The sequence below is a fragment of the Ceratotherium simum genome, chromosome 5 (assembly GCF_057802395.1).
Source record: "Ceratotherium simum simum isolate JZ-2026a chromosome 5, ASM5780239v1, whole genome shotgun sequence".
NCBI classification, from domain to species: Eukaryota; Metazoa; Chordata; class Mammalia; order Perissodactyla; family Rhinocerotidae; genus Ceratotherium; species Ceratotherium simum.
The window spans coordinates 10,509,745-10,533,039 of record NC_141904.1 but is presented as its reverse complement, the minus strand read 5'-3'; the positions used below and the strand labels follow the sequence as shown (position 1 = coordinate 10,533,039).

Sequence of the window (23,295 nt, the reverse complement as noted above, 5' to 3'; positions counted from 1 at the left end):
TTCAAGTATCACCTTCTTATTGAGGCCTTCCCTGGCCACGCTCTCTAAAACTGCAAACTTGCCTTCCCATACACACACTCTTAGCTGCCTTCCCCACTTTACTACTGGCCTTATGACTTACCAGATACTCACTATATATTTAGCTTATTTATTTTGATTACTATAAAGCTCCTCTACTAGAAATTCTTTTTTGTTCACTCTTGTATCCCAGCACCTTGAACAGTGGCTGGCACAAAGTAGGCTCTCAAAAAATATTAGTTGATGAATGAAGGTAATCATGATAACAAGAAGAGCTACCTCTCAAGTAGAAAAGTAAGTAGAAAGTAAAGAAGTACTTTGTACGTGTTAATGCATAATAAATGTTAATTATTTAAATTAATATTATATGCCCATGTGTATCTGTTGGAAGTGATTTTTAGGTGGGAATTGCAGGAAGGGAAGGAGAAATTCTAGTTAAAAAGAATGGTATGGGGCCGGCCCCATGATGTAGTGGTTGGGTTGGCGTGCTCCACTTTGGAAGCCCAGGGTTCGTGGGTTTGGATCCCGGGCGCGGACCTATGCACTGCTTATTGGGCCTTGCTGTGGCAGGCGTCCCACATAAAATAGAGGAAGATGGGCATGGATGTTAGCTCAGGGCTGCTCTTCCTCAGCAAAGTGAGGAGGATTGGAAACAGGCATTAGATCAGGGCTAATCTTCCTCACACACACAAAAAAAGGGATGGTATGGAAGCACATGGTTTTGCAAGTCAGCCTCAAGCAAGGTAAAGACAGCTGATGGAAACACCCTGAGTCTGGCCCAGATTATCAGCTTCCAAGGCCCGCCTCGGGGGTGAGGGCAGGAGAGAGGGGGCGGTGGGAGGAAAGCTGGGACTTGTGTGAGTGGGGTCATGGGGTCTGTCTGCAGTCGCTGATAGTTCGGGGTGAGACCTCTAGGCTCCCAGACTGCTATGTGCTGAGGTCCCTCTCGAGTATCTCCAGCGGTCCTCAGCTTCTCGGGGAAAAGTCAGGGCTTCGAGGTTCTGTCCATCTCTAGGGCTAGAGGTACACACCCTAAAGCAAGCAAACAGCTGAGTCCAGGGCAAGCAATTGCCACGTATGTTCACATTCTCTTCAATAGACTGCTTTGCTCTCACAACGTACACTCTCATGGGGGGTCGCAGCTCCAGGGTGTCTCTATGATGCTGCTTTGTGCCTAACACATAGTGTCACTCTATGTTTTCTCATGGGTTGGAGTGAAAATCAATTTGCCTACATCTAGATGGTTATCATCAGTTACAAAACATATTTTAAAGTGAAAATGCAATTTCAAAAAGGCAGTCTAATTCCTGAAGCTATAAAGGATATACAATTCTCAAAAGTCTTTGTATCCAGATATAGCTATTTGATTAGCTAGTATAGGCATAGTCCATGAATAAAATTCCTTTGTAAATCATATCACCTTTGGATTTTATAACACAAAGTTGATTTTCATGGATTTTCCCTGAACTTCACTAATTGACTTTCTTTACTCCCACTAAACAGTCCTGGGGCAGAGGCAAAGAGGCTGTGTGGCTGCTACTTCTCCCGTTGACAGTGAACACAGTGTGAAGAGATGCAGAGGAAGATACGTGTTCTGTAACCCTATGTGGTCAGACGATACTTTCCAAACCTTTCCCAGTTTCAGAGAGAGAATAGTGGCAACCTGTATAATACCTGCCTCAGCTTCTCTTTACAGTTTGTAATTGGTTTCTCACGTGGAGTTTGAACTGTGCTTGCTACAGTGGTACAGGTGTGGCCTTGGACCTCTGATCTGCGAAGTTAATTAAAGGGCTTGATCTCATTTCTTTCAAAGTGGTGACCTCAGACCCTATACAGTAGAGTGGGGAATGTGTGTGTATATGTGTACATGTATATGCATGTGTGTATAAACATGTACACATGCCACGTGTGCATATATTATGAGAGAAAAAATAAATAGAAAATGACAGATCCTGAAAGAAAAGAAGTAAGGAAAGGTACGAGAAGGGAAGGGAATTCTCATTCTTTACGCTCCTACTATGAACCAGGCACGGAGGAGAGAAGGCAACAGGGGGAACAAAGATGAAGGGATGCAATTATCTGGATGTTAAAGAATGAACGTGTGAAAATCTCCTGCCTTAAAGGAGACTACTATAAAAAGAATGTTGGCAGCCCTTCAGGGAGTGCTCATCAAGCCATTCAGAGGAGAACAGAAGGCTGTGGGCCACTGATTTTGGCTTTGTCTCCCCTAGGTGCTAAGCTGCTGTCTCGCCATGAGATGAGTTATCTTTGAAGTTCTGCTGAGAAGTCTAGATGGCATGACTTAAAAGTGCAAGTCCCTAGACAGAGTTCAGCTTCCCAGAATACAAATGCTCGGAGAATCAGATGAAGACAGGAAAAACCAGTCCAAGACATTTCCCTTTAAACCCTAGAGAATGCTAGTAGTCTCCATAATTAAAAGGATCTAGAAGACTATATATTGGAGATTTCTAGGTATTGGTATCAGGTTTTTGTTCATTGTTTTTAAATGGGGGGGGGGGGCCTAAAATTCCTGTAATTGCATCTTATGATTCCTCTGATGGGCAGAGGGAAAGGGTGACCTTGCAGAATCCCTAACTAGGTGGGAAGTAGGGTCAGGTCCAGCTGAGCTCAGGACATGACAAAGAGAGAAGGACGAAAACAATAGCCATTTTAGAGAGCTTTAGGAATTCCCGGCCAATTACAGGTTTTGCTTAGATGTCGCTTTGGCTTTCTCCACTCCCACTGCCCCCATATCACATCAGATGTCCTCAGCATCATTGGGCTTATTATAGGAGCGTCTCCATCTCCATTTGCATTTTGGGGTAGATTACAATCATTTGGTCCAATTCTTCATCATTCTTTATATCCATGATCCTTGCCATGTAACTTTGTAGTGCTGTCCCACTGTGCGCTGGTGACCTACTAAGCCTCTTGACCTTGGGCTCAGCCATGTGATTTTCTTTGGCTAATAGGATGTTTAGGAAATGTGATGCAAGCAGTGACTTGAAATGGACTTGCACACTGTGGCTTGTTCTTCTGCCAGGAGAAGAATGACAGACACATGGCATTGGCTAAGATGCTCTAGTCAAGTCTACCCTTGAATACAGCCCCAGCAAATCCACAGACATGTGAATCAGCCCAGTTGAGACAAGCAGAGCCACCCAGATCAACCTAGCTCAAAAGTGTTGGACGCTGCAGATGTGTGATAAATAAATGTTTATTGTTGGATGCCACTGGAGTTGGGTGGTTGTTTGTTACACAGCAAAAGCTAACTGATACAAGTGCCATTTGATCCATGCTCCTCTTGTCTTCCAGAGTGATATTTCCAAAATAGAACTCCAATTATCCTAAAATTACTCTGCCTAAGACACTTCAGTGACTTCTGTTATGGGCTGAATGGTATCCCACCAAATTCATATGTTGAAATCCTAATTCCCCAGTACCTCAGAATGTGACTTTATTAGGAAAGAGGGTCACTGAAAATGTAATTAGTTAAAATGAGGTCATACTGGAGTAGAGTAGTTCTTTAATTTAATATGACTGGTATCCTTATAAAAAGGGGAAATTTGAGGACAGACACACTCACAGGGAGGATGTGAAGACAGAGATTAGGATGATGTGTCTACAAGCCAAAGAACACCAAAGATTGCCAGAAAACCACCAGAAGCTGAGAGAGAGGAATAGAACAGATTCTCTATCCTAGCCCTCAAAAGGAACTAATCCTGGTGACACCTTGATCTCAGACTTCTAGCCTCTAGAACTGTGAGACAATAAATTTCTGTTGTTTAAGCCACTGTCTATTACCTTTAGGATAAAGCCTAAACTCCTTCACAGGGTATGGAAGTCCTTTCATAGGCTGGTCTCTGGCTGTCTATGGTCTCATCCCTCACTGCATCCCACTAGCTCCAGCTTTGGCCCATTCACTAACCACACAGAACTCTCAGTGGTGCTTCAAACACCTGCTTCACAGCTTTAGTCATGCTACACCCTTGGCCTCCAATGCCCTTCCTGCTACCTTCCCCTCCCCCTCTAGACCCCCGCTCTTTACCTAATTAATGTTTATTCATATTTCAAGCTCCAGATGGGGCTACCATCTCTGGAAATTTTCTCCTCACCTTCCAATCCTAACTATGGAAGGATGCCCTATTGAATTCTCCCCAAACAACCTATACAGCTGTTTCTATCACAGTGCTTATCACACTGTGGATAATTAATTGCCCATTACACATCTTTATCCTCATCCACAGACTTGATAATGACCCTCTTGAAGGCAGGGTCGTATACTATTTGTCCTTTTATTTCTAGCACCTAGCACAGTGCTTGGCACAGAGTGGCTGCACAGCAAATGCTTGTGGAAGGAATCTATGAGTGTCCATGTGCAAATGTGCAAACAGATGTGTTCTTGGCATATGGGAAATACACTCTGCTTGTGTGATGACTGGCAGTTGAGTTTACTTAGAAGTGAAAGCACCCAATTAAAGACCAAACATTGCTTCCTATTCTTCATTTCCTTCTCTCTATATAGGTACCCAGTCTCACATGCTTTATAATGCTTTTAGATGTAAGTGACTGTGAATTATTACGGACTGTGGACCTTTCATCTTCAAGACTGACAGTCTATGTTCCACATTTGTCAGGAGGGAGAGACTATTATAACAATATTTTTGCTTACCAAGAGAATTGTTAATGGTTATCCTGAAGGAAAAAAAATCTATAACTGTCCAACCTATAACGAAGCCTTAAGATTACTTTCTTCCTTTACTAGTGAAATTGTTTCCGAGTGCAGTGCCAGAATTGCTACATAACCATTACACTGAGACAAGAGACAGAGCCTGTAGTGAGTTTTTTGTTTTACCTGTTTAGTCCTCATTTTGGAATCCAGCGACAGATTGTTGTAGGTATAGTGTGCCTGTGTGACTCCACAGAAGAGAACAGCAACTATCCCTGAAATTCAAAAACATACCAGTCAAAACCAATTTTCTTTTCCACCTAAGTCAAAGGGTAGGGCTATCGCAGCAAAAAATGGACTTGGTGTCAGTGGAGTTAAAATTGCTAATAATTACCATGATAATAAAACCTGGGTAAACCGTGCTATTTGCTTTAAACGTGGGTCTTGCAGGATTAACTCTAAAGAAAAGCATTAAGAAGTAGATTCTTCCCGGGGGATAAATGATTCCCTGGTCACGAGTTAGGGAAGTTATACTTGGAAACACATGAGCAAAGGACTCTATAGTCAGCTCTGGGCTTCTCATAGCCAATGCAAACAACTTTGCTGCATTTTATACTAAATGCTGGCATATTCGCTCAGACAATTGCTTTCCATTTGTGTACCTTGAAGAGCCTGAAGAAGTTCCTGTCATACCATAATTTGGTATTAAAAACCATGAGTCATAAACCTAAGACATCTACAAGGTTTTGTTGCCTCTGCCAATGCTCCTACTTGCCAAATGAGAGAGAGAGGTCCTTGTTTGCCCCATGCCTGCTTGGCAAAGCTGGGGGCTTTGTCTTTCTGCTGTTGAATAATCTAATGAACACATCCAAGGCACAAACTCCTTGCAGGTAAGCTGGTCTGCTCTTGTGTGCTTCCTACCTGCAGTGGGTCCTCAGCTACTTATTGGCTGGCTGCAAGATTTATTTCTTAAACCATCATTACACTCATCTTTAAATGCCACGTGTGGCCACACATACACTAGGTGTTGCCTGGGGACAGAGGAGTAGCAACCATGGGTAAAATGAGTTATTTGTCCCTGGGCTCTGTTATTCTCTGTGTTGTTGCCCCTGAGTTGGGGTGGGGAAGTGGTGGGGGCTGCATTCTACTTTGGATTAAAGATTTGATTAATTATGGGAAAATGGTCATAGAGGAGGGCTTTGGGAAAAACACAAGACATAAGTATTCCTCAACTCAAACCAAGGGGATCGAATTGAATTTTAAGCAGCAGAATCTTTCCAACTTAAAAACACTCATAAATTAAATGCTGATGATTCTTAAGAGTATAGAGATACGTGAACTGATTACTGACATTTCAAATGAATCTTCAATAAAGAACTTTAAAGAACCAAGCATGTTTTTTATGTGTAGACTGTATGCTTCTAATTACATGTTGGTTATTTTTCAGGTTGGCTTTGGGTAAAATATTGCCAAGACATATTTACCTAATACAAGTGCATAGACATTTACATTACTTATTTCCTTTTCATATTATGCTTCAAAATTTTAGGAAAAAGAATGAAAATAACCAGAAAATTTTGCCAAGAGATATATATGCAGTAAGCATTTCTATAGATGTTTTGGGTAACTTTTCACTTTCTTAGCATCTCTTCAGAAATTTTAAGGAAAAATGCTTATAAAATATTATATTTCACTCTTCACAGAATTTCAATTAAAAAACACCCCATACCAGGGAAACTTCTATGGTACCGAAGTGCTTCAAGTACTCTAAGGCCCAGGAGGATTGCCATGCATGTTGTTTCAGTATCAAATATTTTTCATTTAAAAATATAATTCGTGTCTCTGCTGATTCTGTAGTCTGCTGGAGGTTTTTCTGGGTGAGGTTTAGCTGACGTCCCACTGCTGTGGAAACATTTTGACGATATATTGATCTGCGGAGAAGCAGTGAATAACAAGGGTGTGGGGGGGTGGGCAGCGCATAAACGCATTCTGAGAACAAGAAGAGATAACAAAGAAGTGTTATTCAAGATAGGGAGGGGACTAAGATTGGCCGAATGCTGACTGTGGGCCAAGAGAGCACAAGTTTTGTTTACATCATCTTGTTTATTGCACCGATTTATTATCTCACAGTTAGACAGCCCCTCCCACTGTCTTCTCCTTCTCAGGAATAGCATCTCCATTCTCCCTGCTGCTCAGGCCAGAACTTTGGGATCACCCTTTACTTCTCCTCTCTATGTACATCAGTGATTTTGTTGCCTTGTTTTTCGAAACTTACCCCGAACCCAACCACTTCTCAACATCTCCACCCCTAGAACCCTTTTCCAAGCCACCATCACTTTTTGCCTGGATTACAGCAATAGCTTCCTATTGGGCCCCCCTGTCTCCACTGCTGGCCCCCATAGTCTATCTCCCACCCATCAGATCATGTCAGTCCTCTGCTCCATATTTCGTAATCAGTCCCTGTGGCTAAAAGGCCCTGCAGGACCTGGTCCTGCCCTTTCTCCTCTTCCCACAGCTCTCTGTCCTCATCTCCTGCCACACTATCCTCACTAGGCGTGTTCCACCACAGGGCCCTTGCACTTCTGGTTCCCACTGTTCTGAAAGCTCCTCTCCAGATATCCACATGGCTCTCTCCTTCCCTTAAGATGTACATTATTGGACAGGCCTTCTCCATGCACCCGATAAAAATGATCCCTCTCATCATTCTTTACTCACCTATCTTGCCTTATTTTTTTCATATTATTTACTACCACCTAACATGTTATGTATTTATGTGTTTATTTTCTGCCTTCCTGCACTGCAATGGAAAGTTCATTGAGTGCAGAGTGATTCATTGGTCCCTAATCCTTAGATCAATGCTGGGTACATGGTAGGCACTCAGCGAGTGTTTGTTGAATGAATAAATGAGCATTCCTATCCCCATGTAACAAATAAGAAACTAAAGTAATTTACTCAAGGTCACCTTGAAAGTGGCAGAGCTGAGATTCAAAACTCCACAGAATCCCTGTGCTTTCCTGCCTGTAGTAGACCATCCGTGAATGTTTTCAGGTAATCTTAAGCCAGCTAAAAAATATCATTCCTGATGTCCTTGGGAAATAGAGATTTGATGAAGATGACATATCTGAGCTGGTGGGGCTTCTCGTTTGAGGATATTTCCCCAGTAGCTCCATTGGTTTTCATTTCCTTGCCTCCATTAGAACACTAACAGGCTATGTTTCTGCTAATTCTTTATAAGTTTTGCGTACAGATATGTCACACAAACAATAAACAAGGAAAAGTGTGCCTATGTGACCCGAGGCTTTGTTTTTCATTAAAATGAAGCAACCAAGTTGATCTGACCCTTAGTATGAATATACATAATCATAATTCTATAGCTTGGTAATTAATTAACTCACACAAATTACTATAATTAGTACGACTTTTATAAGCCAAAACAGATTTTGAAAATGTCTCATCTAAACACATCTACTATTATCTATATAATTCTCTGCCATCTAAACAGATTCAGAGTTGACAGTTTTCTACCTCACAAAAACAATTACATTTTAATTGTCATTCTATTTTTGCATACCTATGCCTGCTGGCACTGGTTGTACCACTATTTTGTGGGGCCCTGGACAACTCTCTCACATGCTCTGGATCTCAGGTTCTCAGGAGTAAAAAGGAGGGAGACCAAGTGTTCTTCGTGCCAGTCAGCAAACCAGTGTCTCAGCTCCAAACCCACCCTCCTGTGCTCGCTCTGTGATCCTGGGTCTGGGGTTCTGCAGACCACATCTTGCTTGGCCAGAGCCCGATATAAAGCCCCAGAGGAGGCCAGGACACTGCGGGGGAGAGGAGGCCTTGCTCCTTCCTGTCTACCTGCTGTTCCTGTCAAGCTGCAGCTTTGACAGTTGGTTCCAGCCTTGTTCTCTGTTTTTTCCTTCACTTCCAGACCAGCCTCATGGGACGCCCTCAGAGACAGTGGCAGCAGCAGGGCAGTGTCCTCGGAGGTCTGGGTCCCAGCTCAGGGGTTCTCTCTTAGGAGCTCCTGGATTCTCTTCCCTTTGCTCCTCCACTCCTAGGGCTCGCGCTGCTTCCTGCAATTGCTACCTCTGTGTGCCTCAGTGCCTTTTTTAATTTTTTTGGCTCTCCACCACCTGTTTTCCCAATTTCCTGAATTAAACTCTTGTCAGTAGCCAGTCAGTTCCTCTTTTCCTGACTGAACCCTGACCAGTACTCTCTTGTGAGTCCCTTGTTGTTCTAAACTTTGATGGTCCTCTGAAACCAGTGAAGGTTTGTCATCTGGAAATAAGATCCAATTATATCCTCCCGTTATGACTGGCACAATGGGGGACGCCAACGGCAGCTGAGACCCACGCCAAGTCCTAGAGGACTGGACTCCTGCTGATTTCAATCCTACCTGTGGTGAGAATTGGTGTTTGTAAAAAGTCATATGAGTTTGAGCCTCTAGACTGGAACAAGTGGCTTCAGGACAGGACTAAGGTAGGCCTAGAGTCATTCAAGAGCCATGACCCAGACTCGGACACGTGTTTTCTGATTCCCAATCACATGATCTTTCCAAAAGAAATGTTTGGGCTAAAGGACCATCTGCCTGAGCTGTTGTAGAAAGAATTCTTTCATAAAGTAGAAGTTTGGATTTTCTTCAGTTCTGTGGGTCTGTCCTTTTCTTATTCATTATTTTATTAGTTCACTAGGATTAACACCTTAATTTAGTCTTTTGTTAAGTTCAGGGCAAGGAAATAATACTGGTTCCAAAGGAAACATTTAAACATTTTGAATAGAGGCAGACCAACTTTCTCAAAAAGGCAAGATAAACAGAGACTTTCAAATATCCGTTAAATTTTAGACAGACAACCCTTCTAAAGTAAAATTTAAAAACATGTTACCACACCTTCTAATCAAAAATTATTTTTTTCAAGTAAGCTAGGAGGTTTAAAGATAAACTCAGGAAGTCTCCTCTTTCGGAAAAGAATGTTTCTAAATCTCTAGTCCACAAACTTTCAGGTCAAAGGACATTGCCAATGGTGAATTCTGATGTCTGTGTCCAAGGGCCAGAGGCAGCTCACCTCAGAGGAACCCGCTTCCTTTCTTCTCTCTTACGGCCATTTCTCACCCTTCTGTCCTGCCTATCCTTGTCACTCCCAGGCTGTGCTTAATTTACAGCTTATCCTACTGTCCTCCCCACATGTCAGAAGCCACTTGTCCTCATTTGGAAGCTCAGCTGTGGCCCAAGAATCTGCATTAGGCACGAGTGATTTCAGCACTCTACCCAATGCCTCTTGAATGTTAATATACATCTGAATCACCTGAGAATCTTGTTAAAATGCAGATTCTGCTACAGTGGGTTTGAGGTGGAGCCCAAGATTCCGCATTTATTCTACCAGGAGATGTCCATGCTGCTGGTCCTAGGGTCACACTTTGAGAAGCAAGTCTCTGACCATCACTTTGGTACTAAGTATCAACTCATCCTTGCTATGGCTGGTCTTTGACCTTGTATGTTCCTAAAAAGAGACTTTTGCCTATTCTTGCCCCTTTAGCATCCTGGGGCAATTAGAAGATAGCTCTAAAAGAACAACACAATTTTTGTTCCCCTTTTTTCTTGGCTTATAAACGTCTTTTACTAATTACAAAAAAAGTCTTAAAATTATATTTTTGTGTTTTATTCTCCCTTTTCCTTTTTGTGATTTTTCCAGAATTGACATGATTCTATGAAGTAATTTTAGTTTCATGGAACAATTATCTATCAAGGACATTTGAGGAGTTTAAAATTTTTTTCTTTATTTTTAAATTATTTTTAATCCCAGCAATACTAGAATGTGAAAGAAATTACTTACATGGAATAAAATTGATGATATATTTTACTATCAAATAGTTCAATAAATTCTTTCCCCATCCAGAAAAAGAAAGCAAACAAATCACATCCTTTGATTACAATGTTATAAAATTGGAAATCAACAAAAAAAGCATAGCTATATAAATGTATCCATTAGGAATTATTAAATGTATTCTTCTAAATAAAATTGGAGTTGAAGATGAAATCAAATTTGAAATTTTAGCTTATGTAGAAATAAATAATAGTAGGTGTATAGTGCATTCCTTTTCAAAACCAGCATGATATGGGATTGGCCCAGTGGCATAGTGGTTAAGTTCGTGTGTTCCGCTTCAGCGTCCCGGGGTTCACAGGCTTGGATCCCAGGCGCAGACCAATGCACTGCTCATCAAGCCATGCTGTGGCAGCGTCCCATTTACAAAATAGAGGAAGATGGCCACAGATGGTAGCTCAGGGCCAATCTTCCTCACCAAAAAACAAACAAACAAAAAAAACCAGTAGGATAAAACCAAAGGATTATTCTGACGAAAGTTTAGAGTCTTACATGCGTTCTATTAGGAAAAATTAATTGAAAATAAATGGACTACTTACCTCAAGAAGCTAGATAAGAGACATAAAAATGGATCCAAAGAAAGAATTAAAAACTTAATAAAGAAAAACGAAAAAATAAAAAAATAGCCAAAGGGAGTATATGAAAAAAAAAATGGTCACATTTAGTCAGTAAAATGAAGAGTTGTAAAATAACGGTGTGGTCCCTTTTCTGGCCACAGCTGAAGGTATAAAATGGGTGATGTTGGGCAACGGCTTCACCATTCTAAGACTCAATTTTCTCATTTGGAGAGCACCCACTTGTCTCACAGATCTGTTCTGAGTAATACGATGGATATTAAAATGCTTTATAAACTGAATACTAATAAGTAAGTAAATATAAGGTTTTGTTATAGCTCCTAGATGAAAGAAAGAAGGCATGAAAAGAAGAAATGACTTAAAGAAGTTCACTCCAGGGACAAACATAACAACATTTCTTATTTAACAAGTCGCTGGAGAAAGAAACGCAAAGCACCTAGTACGTGTCTGGCACATTCTACGCCTTTAATCATTGTTTGTTGCCCTCTCTTCCACGTTAATTCCTGTATCAAGGAAAAGAGAGGAAAATGTGCTCCTTACTGCTAGTAACCCAAACTTAGACAGTTCTCCGTAGTACTACAGTTATGGTATCAGATTTTTGCAAGTTAACCCAAGTTAGCTTGGGTATCTGCTATCCATCCACTCAAATACTATTTATCTGTTGAGGTCATTCAATAAGCAAAGCACAAATTATGGTTATGAGGAACACAAGGATGAATAAACCCGGTCCTAGACCTCAAGCAGCTTTACGCTTCCTAACAGAGACAACATGTACACAAAGACATCTAATAGCAGGTAAAATGTAGGAGATGACAAGACAATGGGAATCCTGAGAGGGAGTGATTTCGGGCTGGGGAAGGTGGGAGAGAGATGGAGAAACATTTCCTAAAGGATACAGAGGCATTTGGGTCTTGAAAGATGAGAAGAATATGGGGGTGCAGAGTCAGAATTCAATGTGAGAAAAGGAGAGAGGTAGGAGACTGTGGGGCATGTACAAAAAACATGCATTTTACCAGCACACTTTGGGTTTTAATCCATTAAAGGTTAGGGAATAAATACGCATTGAATTAATTAATTACAACTTTTCTAAATACAAAACTTAATAGAAGAGACAACCCATACACTCTATGCTTAAATTGGTCAAACTAATTATGACAAGTATGAAAGTATTTATCTTTATTAATCCTAGTATTCATAAAAATTAGAAGTGCAAAACATCTAGTATGCCTATCCTCTGCTGGCAAAACATTACTTCCTTTTCTTTCCCAACAAAAGTAAAATCTGATTATTCTGTTTCCGCCTCTGCTGGAAAAACAAGCAGTCATTAAATGCAACTACTATGTTACATGTCTAAGACCTTAAATTCAAGTTGTATTTATGGGGTCCCGTGGCAATGACGAATGGAACCAAGTACATACATCGGGTCCGCAGGGAGTGGAGCATGCTCAAAAATATCTGAGACGTAAAATAAATAAGGAGCTCTGAAAGAAATCAAGAAGTGGCCTAGAGAAAATAATAGAAGATTCTGACTCATGCGTATACACAAGATTGCCTTTCATTGTTTGCACAGTGAGATTTCAGTGGTGGGCAAGATACCCGAAGGGCTGGCAGCAGGGACTTATTTCTGCAATTTTGAACAAGAACTAGAACCAACACTTTATGACATTAGCTAAAAGAGCTGTTTGAGAAACCACAAAGAGGCACACAGTTAAATTCAAATTAATTGGCAAGCAAAGAAACTTAGGAAACAGCATGAGGGGGTCCATAATTCTTTAGGAAAAATAAAGCTTCTGCTGGCAAGTAAATTCTTTCAAGAGAGATCAATTTTCAGAGGACAATTAACTCTTTTTGGTTAACAGAGTGCCATTTACACTGTTCTCCTTGATTCCCACTTCTGGATGCTCTCAGAGAATATTAGCATTACTAAATATGGTATATATGTATGTAAAAACATATGCATACATGATCAAGGTTCAACATACACTTGTACATTATATAAGAAAAAATGTACTACACTGGGAGTCAGGAGACTTGGGATCTACCTGGCCGTAGTTCCGACAATTCGCTAGTTGGATGATTTGTGCAATTTAAATTCACTGCCTGGTCTATTGTTTTCTTCTCAATGAATTAAAGAAGATGATCTGCATTAGTGTTCTTCAAATTGGGGTATACAAGAAAACACATTGAGGGTAGCAGAAAATATAAGAACCTCATAATTTTAAATTAGAATTTTTGTATATTCTAAAGTATGTAAGTACCCTTATGGGCAAAAAACTACACTTGTGTTCAGATAGGAGCATGATAAATCTACTCTATTTTTTGCCAATAAAGGTCAAAAAACTCTGGCAAACACTACGCTAGATGACCTGTAAGCGCCTTCTAATTTTAAATGTCTGTGACCTGAATGGTTCAGTTTTTACATTTGCTTCAAGGTCTGCATATATGAAATTGAATAATGACATGAGTCCCCACAGCTTCGCGTTGACTTCCTGTCAACTAGATTACCCAGGATCTCCCTCTCGACCCAGATATCCTCAAGGGCTGGGTCTACAACCTCCCTCTTTGTATTACTCCCAACCCCATAACAGTGCCCAGCAGATATCAGGCACTCAATTGCAGGTTTGCCAAAGGAATGAATCTCTATTTCAAGAAATATGTCTCTTCTTAGAAAAGAGAATGCAGGAGAAATTAGTTTTTGATTTTCACATACAAATAGATGTTTATCTGGATTTATTAGCGGCAGGGTCCATTTTCTTCTAATATTTAAATTTTCGTATTCAAGACTATTATCACCTAGTCTCTGCTACTGATAACATTATTCAGTAGTTCTTTTCTCATTAGAAGTTGATGAAGACTTCAGATATAGACGCTGAAAAATAAACGTCTGTCACACAGAGCATGGTTTTCTTTGACATTAAATGCAGACTTGAGGGGTTTCTAAGACTGGAGAATATTGCACTTTTGGACAGGAAATATTGATTACATCATGAGAACACAGAAAGAGAGGAAGTGAAAAAGAAAAAATGTGTCTTGCTCTCAGACGGTGCTCTGAGGGGTTTTAAGGTTGATGGGTTATTTTTCCATGCTACACTTTTATTTCTTTTTGATCTAGCAAAAAGAGACATTTCTGACAGGTTTCCTACCACCACCTCGGAACGTGAACCTGGAATTGAGAAGTCAAAGATTTAACGAAATGGAAAACTCCTTCAGGGAATATGAAAGATTCCAAGTTTCCAAAGAGTACAATTACTGTCTAGTTCACCACCTTTGGCAGCTCCACAGTTGGCAGACTAATCCTGAGTCCGTGGAATATAAGCACATCAATAGAGAAAACAGCGCGGATCTACGTGCGCATTTCTGCTATCTGCAGGGCAGCATGCAGGCATGCATTTAGGAGTCACTTCATGTCTATGGTGCAAGGTTTACAAATTTCCACTTCAAACAAAAATATCCTTTGTAATGTAGTAGTATTTATGCAAATTAACTTGTTTGGAGAAGAAAAAAAATCCTTTTGTGCTTAGATCACTGGCATTCCACCTCAAATGTTGGTGTTCGTCAGGCTGACCCCCTCGCCCTTGTCTCTTTGCAGTTTTCATTTCCTTGGAGTCAGCTAACGCATTTACACCAGTGTCACCTAAATCTCTAATCAGCAACCTCACCCCAGATGTCCATGTCCAGTTGCCCACTGTACTTTTCCATGCGGAGGATCCACACTGTGTAGAATCCACAAGGTCCCTGAATGAACTAATTTTAGTGTCTCCTCTCTACTGTATGTATTCATTCACTTATAGTCCCTATTTTGGTGAAATGAACCAGTTGATATAGGGACATGGGAATGATCCTCGACTCCTCTTTCTCCTTCACCTACATGTTAAATCTTTGTGCCATCTATCTTCTGACAAGTTTCTACATGCCTGTGCAGAGTATGGGTTCTTGAGAAAGAAAGAACTTGCTCTTTTCTCCCTATGCCTTCTGGCACCATGAGATGTTAAATAACGACTGAAGACATTTACAGCGAAGAAAGCAGGGATAAATTTGTCCACTACTCAAGTTACATGCAAAAGGATGTTTGAATATTGAAACGATGAATTATTCGGTTCAAGAAAGTGCAGGTGTGAGTTAATGAGTTATTATGCAAGGAGCTGTGCTTTACACCTGTGTTTATTGGGATGCCGTCCTGGCATGTTTGCACTTGGTTCAGCGTGTTAGTTAATCCTCTTGAGAATTTTGGGTGCCTATTACTACAGCCTAATATTTTGAGCCTCTGGGTTTTATTTTTGGCTTGGAAAACACTCAATGCACCTCATTTGTTGGTAAATTGTTGGCTAATTAAGTTGGATTCACATGTCCTATCAATACGAAAGCAGGAGCAGTTTTAAGCTAAGAGATGTCAGCTAATGACATGTACTTAGAAGCTGAAAATGGCCAGATTTGTTTTGAGAAACAATTAAAACTAAGTCCCCTCCCGGTGATCTGTTTTATTTACTGAGAGCTAAAAATATATTTCCCATCCAGTCATGCAATGCATCAGTGGCAAGCCAAATGGAACACATTCACCTCTCAGCTAAAAGACTTTTTTTTTTTTTTTAAATAGAATATTTTTTTATTAGAATTTTTTTTTTTTTAAATTTTTTGTTTATTGCAGTAACATTGGTTTATAACATTGTAAAAATTTCAGGTGTACATCATTGTACTTCTATTTCTGCATAGATTACATCATGTTCACCACCAAAATACTAATTACAACCCATCACCACACACATGTACCCAATTATCCCTTTCAGCCTCCTCCCTCCCCCCTTCCCCTCTGGTAACCACCAATCCAATCTCTGTCCCTATGTGTTTGTTTATTGTTGTTATTATCTACTACTTAATGAAGGAAATCATACGGTATTTGACCTTCTCCCTCTGACTTATTTCACTTTGCATCATGCCCTCAATGTCCATCCATGTTGTCACAAATGGCTGGATTTCATCGTATCTTATGGCTGAGTAGTATTCCATTGTGTATATATACCACAGCTTTTTTATCCATTCGTCCCTTGATGGGCACTTAGGTTGCTTCCAAGTCTTGGCTATCGTGAATAAGGCTGCAATGAACACAGGGGTGCATGTACCTTTGCAAATTGGTGTTTTCAAGTTCTTTGGATAAATACCCAACAGTGGAATAGCTGGATCATATGGTAGTTCTATCGTTGATTTTTGAGGAATCTCCATACTGTTTTCCATAGTGGCTGCACCAGTTTGCACTCCCACCAGCAGTGTATGAGAGTTCCCTTCTCTCCACAACCTCTCCAACACATGTTGTTTCCTGTCTTGTTAATTATAGCCATTCTGACGGGCGTGAGGTGATATCTCATTGTAGTTTTGATTTGCATTTCCCTGATAGTTAGTGATTTTGAACATCTTTTCATGTGTCTGTTGGCCATCTGTATATCTTCTTTGCAGAAATGTCTGTTCAGGTCTTTTGCCCATTTTTTAATTGGGTTGGTAGTTTTTTTGTTGTTGAGATGCATGAGTTCTTTATATATTTTGGAGATTAAGCCCTTATCAGATGTATGGTTTGCAAATATCTTCTCCCAATTGTTAGGTTGTCTTTTCGTTTTGTTGATGGTTTCCTTTGCTGTGCAGAAGCTTTTTAGTTTGATGTAGTCCCATTTGTTTATTTTTTCTATTGTTTCTCTTGCCCGGTCAGGGGTGGTGTTTGAAAAGATGTTGCTAAGACTGATGTCGAAGAGCGTACTGCCTATGTTTTCTTCTAGAAGTTTCACAGTTTCAGGTCTTACATTCAAGTCTTTAATCCATTTGGAGTTAATTTTTGTGTATGGTGTAAGGTAAGAGTCTACTTTCATTTTTTTGCATAGGGATATCCAGTTTTCCCAACACCATTTGTTGAAGAGACTTTCTTTTCCCCATTGTATGTTCTTGGCTCCTTTGTCAAAGATCAGCTGTCCATAGATGTGTGGGTTTATTTCTGGGCTTTCGATTCTATTCCATTGATCTGTGTGTCTGTTTTTGTGCCAGTACCATGCTGTTTTGGTTACTATAGCTTTGTAGTATATTTTGAAATCAGGGAGTGTGATACCTCCAGCTTTGTTCTTTTTTCTCAGGATTCCTTTAGCTATTCGGGGTCTTTTGTTGTTCCATATAAATTTTAGGATTCTTTGTTCTATTTCTGTGAAAAATGTTGTTGGAACTTTGATAGGGATTGCATTGAATCTATAGATGGCTTTAGGAAGTATGGACATCTTAACTATGTTAATTCTTCTAATCCAAGAGCACGGAATATCTTTCCATTTCTTTGTGTCTTCTTCAATTTCTTTCAGAAATGTTTTATAGTTTTCGGTGTACAGATCTTTCACCTGTTTAGTTAAGTTTATTCCTAGGTATTTTATTCTTTTTGTTGCAATTGTAAATGGGATGGTATTCTTAATTTCTCTTTCTGCTACTTTGTTGTTAGTGTACAGAAATGCAACTGATTTTTGTATGTTGATTTTGTATCCTGCAACTTTACCATATTCGTTTATTACTTCTAAAAGTTTTCTGGTGGATTCTTTAGGGTTTTCTATATATAAAATCATGTCATCTGCAAATAGTGACAGTTTCACTTCTTCCTTTCCAATTTGGATCCCTTTTATTTCTTTCTCTTGCCTGATTGCTCTGGCTAGGACTTCCAATACTATGTTAAATAGGAGTGGTGACAGTGGGCATCCTTGTCTGGTTCCTGTTCTTAGAGGGATAGCTTTCAGTTTTACACCATTGAGGAGGATATTAGCTGTGGGTTTCTCATATACGGTCTTTATTATGTTGAGGTACTTTCCTTCTATACCCATTTTATTCAGAGTTTTTATCATAAATGGATGCTGGATCTTGTCAAATGCTTTCTCTGCATCTATTGAGATGATCATGTGATTTTTGTTCTTCATTTTATTAATGTGGTGTATTATGTTGATTGATTTGCGAATGTTAAACCATCCCTGCATACCTGGAATAAATCCCACTTGATCATGGTGTATAATCTTTTTAACGTATTGTTGTATACGATTTGCTAGTATTTTGTTGAGGATTTTCGCATCGATGTTCATCAGTGATATTGGCCTGTAATTTTCTTTTTTTGTGTTGTCCCTGTCTGGTTTTGGTATCAGGGTAATGTCAGCTTCGTAGAATGAGTTAGGAGCTTCCCCCTCCTCAATTTTTTGGAAGAGTTTGAGAAGGATAGGTATTAAGTCTTCTTTGAATGTTTGGTAGAATTCACCAGGGAAGCCGTCTGGTCCTGGACTTTTATTTTTGGGGAGGTTTTTGATTACTGTTTCGATCTCCTTACTGGTGATTGGTCTATTCAAATTCTCTACTTCTTCTTGATCCAGTTTTGGAAGGTTGTATGATTCTAAGAATTTATCCATTTCTTCCAGATTGTCGAATTGGTTGGCATATAGTTTTCATAGTATTCTCTTATAATCTTTTGTATTTCTGAGGTGTCTGTTGTAACCTCTCCTCTTTCATTTCTGATTTTACTTATTTGTGCCTTCTCTCTTTTTTCTTGGTGAGTCTAGCTAAAGGTTTGTCTATTTTGTTGATCTTTTCAAAGAACCAGCTCTTGGTTTTATTAATTTTTCTATTGTTTTTTGGTCTCTATTTCATTTATTTCTGCTCTGATTTTTATTATTTCCCTTCTTCTACTGATTTTGGGCTTTGTTTGTTCTTCTTTTTCCAGTTCCTTTAGGTGCATTGTTAGATTGTTTATTTGAGATTTTTCTTGTTTGTTGAGATAGGCCTGTATTGCTATAAACTTCCCTCTTAGAACCGCTTTTGGTGTGTCCCATAAATTCTCGCATGTCGTNTTTTCATTTTNGTTTGTCTCCAGGTATTTTTGATTTCTTCTTTGATTTCTTCATTAATCCAGTCGTTGTTCAGTAGCATTTTGTTTAATCTCCATGTATTTGTGGCTTTTCTGATTTTCTTCCTATAGTTGATTTCTAGTTTCATACCTTTGTGGTCAGAAAAGATGCTTGGTATTATTTCAATCTTCTTAAATTTATGGAGACTTGTTTTGTGGCCTAATATGTGATCAATCCTGGAGAACGTTCCATGTGCATTTGAAAAGAACGTGTATTCTTCGGTTTTTGGATGGAATGCTCTGTATATATCTACTAGGTCCATCTGTTCTAGTGTGTCGTTTAAGGCCAATGTTTCCTTATTGATCTTCTGTTTGGATGACCTATCCGTTGGTGTAAGTGGAGTGTTAAAGTCCCCTACTATTATTGTGTTACTGTCTATTTCTGTTTTTATGTCTGTTAATAATTGCTTTATACATTTAGGTGCACCTACATTGGGTGCGTAGATATTTACAAGTGTTATATCCTCTTGTTGGATTGTTCCCTTGATCATTATGTAATGCCCTTCTTTGTCTCGTTTTACAGTTTTTGTTTTAAAGTCTATTTTGTCTGATATGAGTACTGCTACCCCAGCTTTCTTTTCATTGCCATTTGCGTGGAGTATCTTTTTCCATCCCTTCACTTTCAGTTTGTGAGTGTCTTTAGGTCTGAAGTGTGTCTCTTGTATGCAGCATATATATGGGTCTTGTTTTTATCCAGTCAGCCACCCTATGCCTTTTAATTGGAGCATTTAGTCCATTGACGTTTAAAGTAGCTATTGATAAGTATGTACTTACTGCCATTTTTTAACTTTTTTCTTTTATTTTTTCCTCAGTGGTTTAGTAGTCCTTCTCTCTTCCTTACTTCTTCTATACAGAATTGATGGTCACTTTAGTTTGACCTCTGTCTGAAAGCTGTACTCTTTAACTACCCTCCTCCCTCCTTTTATGTTTTTGATATCATATCCAACCTCTTTTTGTGCATTTGTATCCATTACGTTCTAATCGTGGAAATAGATAATTTTTCCTATTTGTGGTCTTCTCTTTTCCCCTTAAATCAGTCCCTTTAACATTTCTTGTAACACTGGTTTCTTGGTGACAAACTCCTTTAATTTTTGCTTATCTGGGAAAATTTTGATCTCTCCTTCCATTTTGAATGATAACCTTGCTGGGTAGAGTATTCTTGGCTGTAAGTTTTTTCCTTTTAGCACTTTAAATATATCATGCCATTCTCTTCTAGCCTGTAAGGTTTCTGCTGAGAAGTCAGCTGATAGCCTTATGGGGTTTCCTTTGTATGTAACTTGACATTCTCTTGCGGCTTTTAGGATTCTCTCTTTATCTTTAATTCTGGACATTTTGATTATGATGTGTCTTGGTGTGGGCCTCTTTGGGTTTATCTTGTTTGGGGCTCTCTGTGCCTCCTGTACCTGGATGTCTGTTTCCTTCCTTAGGTTAGGGAAGTTTTCATCTATTATTTCTTGAAATAGATTCTCTGCCCCCTTGTCTTGCTCTTCTCCTTCCGGGACACCTATAACACGGATGTTAGTGTGCTTGATGTTGTCCCAGAGGTCCCTTAGACTGTCCTCACTCTTTTTAATTCTTTTCTCTTTTACCTGTTCACCTTGGGTAATTTCTTCTAGTCTTTCTTCCAGCTCACAGATCCGTTCTTCTGTATCCTCTACTCTGCTGTTGAGTCCCTCTAATGAGTTTTTCATTTCCAGTATTGTATTCTTCATTTCTGATTGGTTCTTTTTTATATCTTCCATTTCTTTGTTGACATTCTCACTGAGTCCATCTATTCTTCTCCCCAGATCAGTGAGCATCCTTAACACTCTTAGTTTGAACTCTCTGTCGGGTAGGTTGCTCATTTCTGTTTCACTAAGTTCCTTTTCTGGGGTTTTGTCCTGTTCCCTTACTTGGAATGTATTCTTTTGCCTCTTCATTTTGCCTCTTTCCCTGTGCTTGTGTCTACGTATTAGGTAGGTCAGCTACGTCTCCTGCTCCTGGATAGGTGACCTTATGTAAGCGATCGCTTAGGAGGCTTCCAGTGTGCTTCCCTCAGTTCTCAATGTTCCAGGGGTGACCCCTATGTGGGCTACGTGTATCCTTCTGCTGTGGCCTGTTTGCTCTCCCTGTAGGTGCCCAGGGAGGCCGAGTTATGCTCCTGGCCAGCTGTTGTAATGCTCAGCTGCTTGTAGTTGTTGTGGGCCCTTCAGTCTCTTTATCAGCTGTGGGGAGCCCCAGCACAGTTGGCTGCAAGTTCTAATACCACATTTGTGTTGCAGTATTTCTTTTAAGTGAGTAGGCCCCCACCCTGGCAGGTTGTTAGGCTCAGGGCCTTACAATTGCTGTAAGCCTCTAGCCTATTAGGTCTCTTGTCAGCTCTCTGAGGATTGCAGCTGGGTGGGGCTGGCCTCAGGCACAGGAGCACCCAATTGTTTCAGGTTTTGGAAGGTGGAGCAAACCTCCTATGTGGGTCTTTGAGAAGTACAAGTCTTCTGTGGCTGAGAAGCCCTGCCGCCCACAGGTCCACACACACCGTCAACACAGTCCTGCCCCGTGTGAGTGCCCGACCTCCCAAGTGGACCCAGTCTCTCCACGGCGGGAGCCCCACACACTCTGCCACCGCCCCACACTCTCCACCCGCTCCTTGTGCACACCCTGCCCCGCTCAAGTCAGCTCAGTTGCCAGGCTGCAGAGAATCCAGTCACCAATCTATGCAGGCCCACACGTTGCCTGAGGGCTTGTTGTTGGGTGGGGCCAGTCTCTAGGGTGGGCTGCCTGCCCTGGCTGAGCTGGATTAAATTGGTGCTCTAGCGGGTGGAGCAGACCCTGGGCTAGCAGGTCTCAGGGAGAACTCCAATGGCGTCTGTGTCAGCACGCTCACACCAGGCCACAACAATGGCCGCCACCAATGTCCCAGTCCCTGGAGAGGTCTCACCCCTCACCGAGATGCACTCAGGGCCTATTAGGTGAGTCTCTTGTCACCGAAGCACTGTGCACCTTTCTTTCTGGTGATTTTAGGATGCTTTCTGAAACGGGTGAGTTTGTGCGCGGGCCCTTTAAGAGCCAGTTTTAGTTTCTTTGTGAACCGGGTTTTCTGGGGGTGCTCCCCAATGCTTTAGTAGCAGGCAAAGTCAGATATTATGCCGCTGGTCTCAATTGTGCTGGGTCCACAAAATGCCCACAGCGGGGCGCTCCCCGGCTCAGGGCCCCGCGCCTCCAGGGAGGCTGCGTACCTGTGAGCTGCTCCCGGCGGCCGTGAAGCTGGCGGCTTGTGAAGGTGGCGTTCTTCCTCTCCAGAAGTGAGTCTCTGCCTCTTCTACCCCAGTTAGGATTGTCCGTTGTTGCAGGAGTTCCTCTTATCCAGTTTTCAGTTCTGTCTCGGGGGTAATTTTTCCACGAGTAGTTGTAAATTGGCTGTGTCCACGGGAGGAGGTGAGTTCAGAGTCTGCCTACACCGCCATCTTGACTCCCAATGCCTCAGCTAAAAGACTTTTTAAGAGTTTCAGGCAAAGTTTTGCCAAACTGAGAGATGATGGAGATGGAAAGTAATGAGCCAGTTTACTTACTCGGATCAAGTAAAGTCTCAACATGTCCAGTAATAGTCCTTTCTTTTGGAAATCTAGCCTCCTTGTCTCTTGTGAAAAAGAAAGACTGTCCCAAGTTCCCTTCTCCTGACCACTTGCTCTACAAACCTTTTCAAGACATGACCTGACAGCTAAGAAGGACATGAGCTTCCAAGCGTTAGCTTGTCCTCACCATGACAATGTAATTAGGCCCTTGTCGTTTGAGACCAACAAGAGAACATGCCCGGGAGACGGGATTGAGATGAATTAACTGTTTATGTTGTGCTTGATGCTTGTGTGTGTTGAGTGCTTCTTTCAGACATTTTGGTCAATTCCTTAGTAAATGACAGGGTGTCACTTGTTTTTACCCTTCCACGTATAAAAATTTTTTCAGAGTCTCTTACTCTCTAGAATCAGACTACAAAGCCCGAGAGCATTACTTAATAATTGGGACTTTTTTTTTTCTTTCAGATTTTTACATGTTTATTTTCTTAGATGGAAATTATTCTAAGCTGAGTAAATAGAGGGCTATCCTGTGTAATTGTTCGTATGAGAAAATGAAGTATGCCAATGGCTTCCCTCCTGTCCTTCACCTCCAATGGACATAAAATATGCCCCAGGAATCTAAAAATGGAAGCTGCCTTTATTACAGCAGTGCCGGGAAGCTGAGAAATCATTAGACGCGGTGTCAATGTTGCCGTTAGAAATT

At 40.7% G+C, this 23,295-nt stretch overlaps 1 protein-coding gene across 1 annotated transcript in view; it reads right to left on the bottom strand.

Moving 5' to 3' along the window:
• Positions 1 to 23,295, bottom strand: part of SLC9A9 (solute carrier family 9 member A9) — a 539,379-nt gene that overhangs the window by 258,731 nt on the left and 257,353 nt on the right. Inside the window, exon 9 of the mRNA XM_004419282.3 lies at positions 4,874 to 4,962. Coding sequence (XP_004419339.2) covers positions 4,874 to 4,962 — 89 coding nt within the window. The remainder of the gene's footprint in view (positions 1 to 4,873; positions 4,963 to 23,295) is intronic.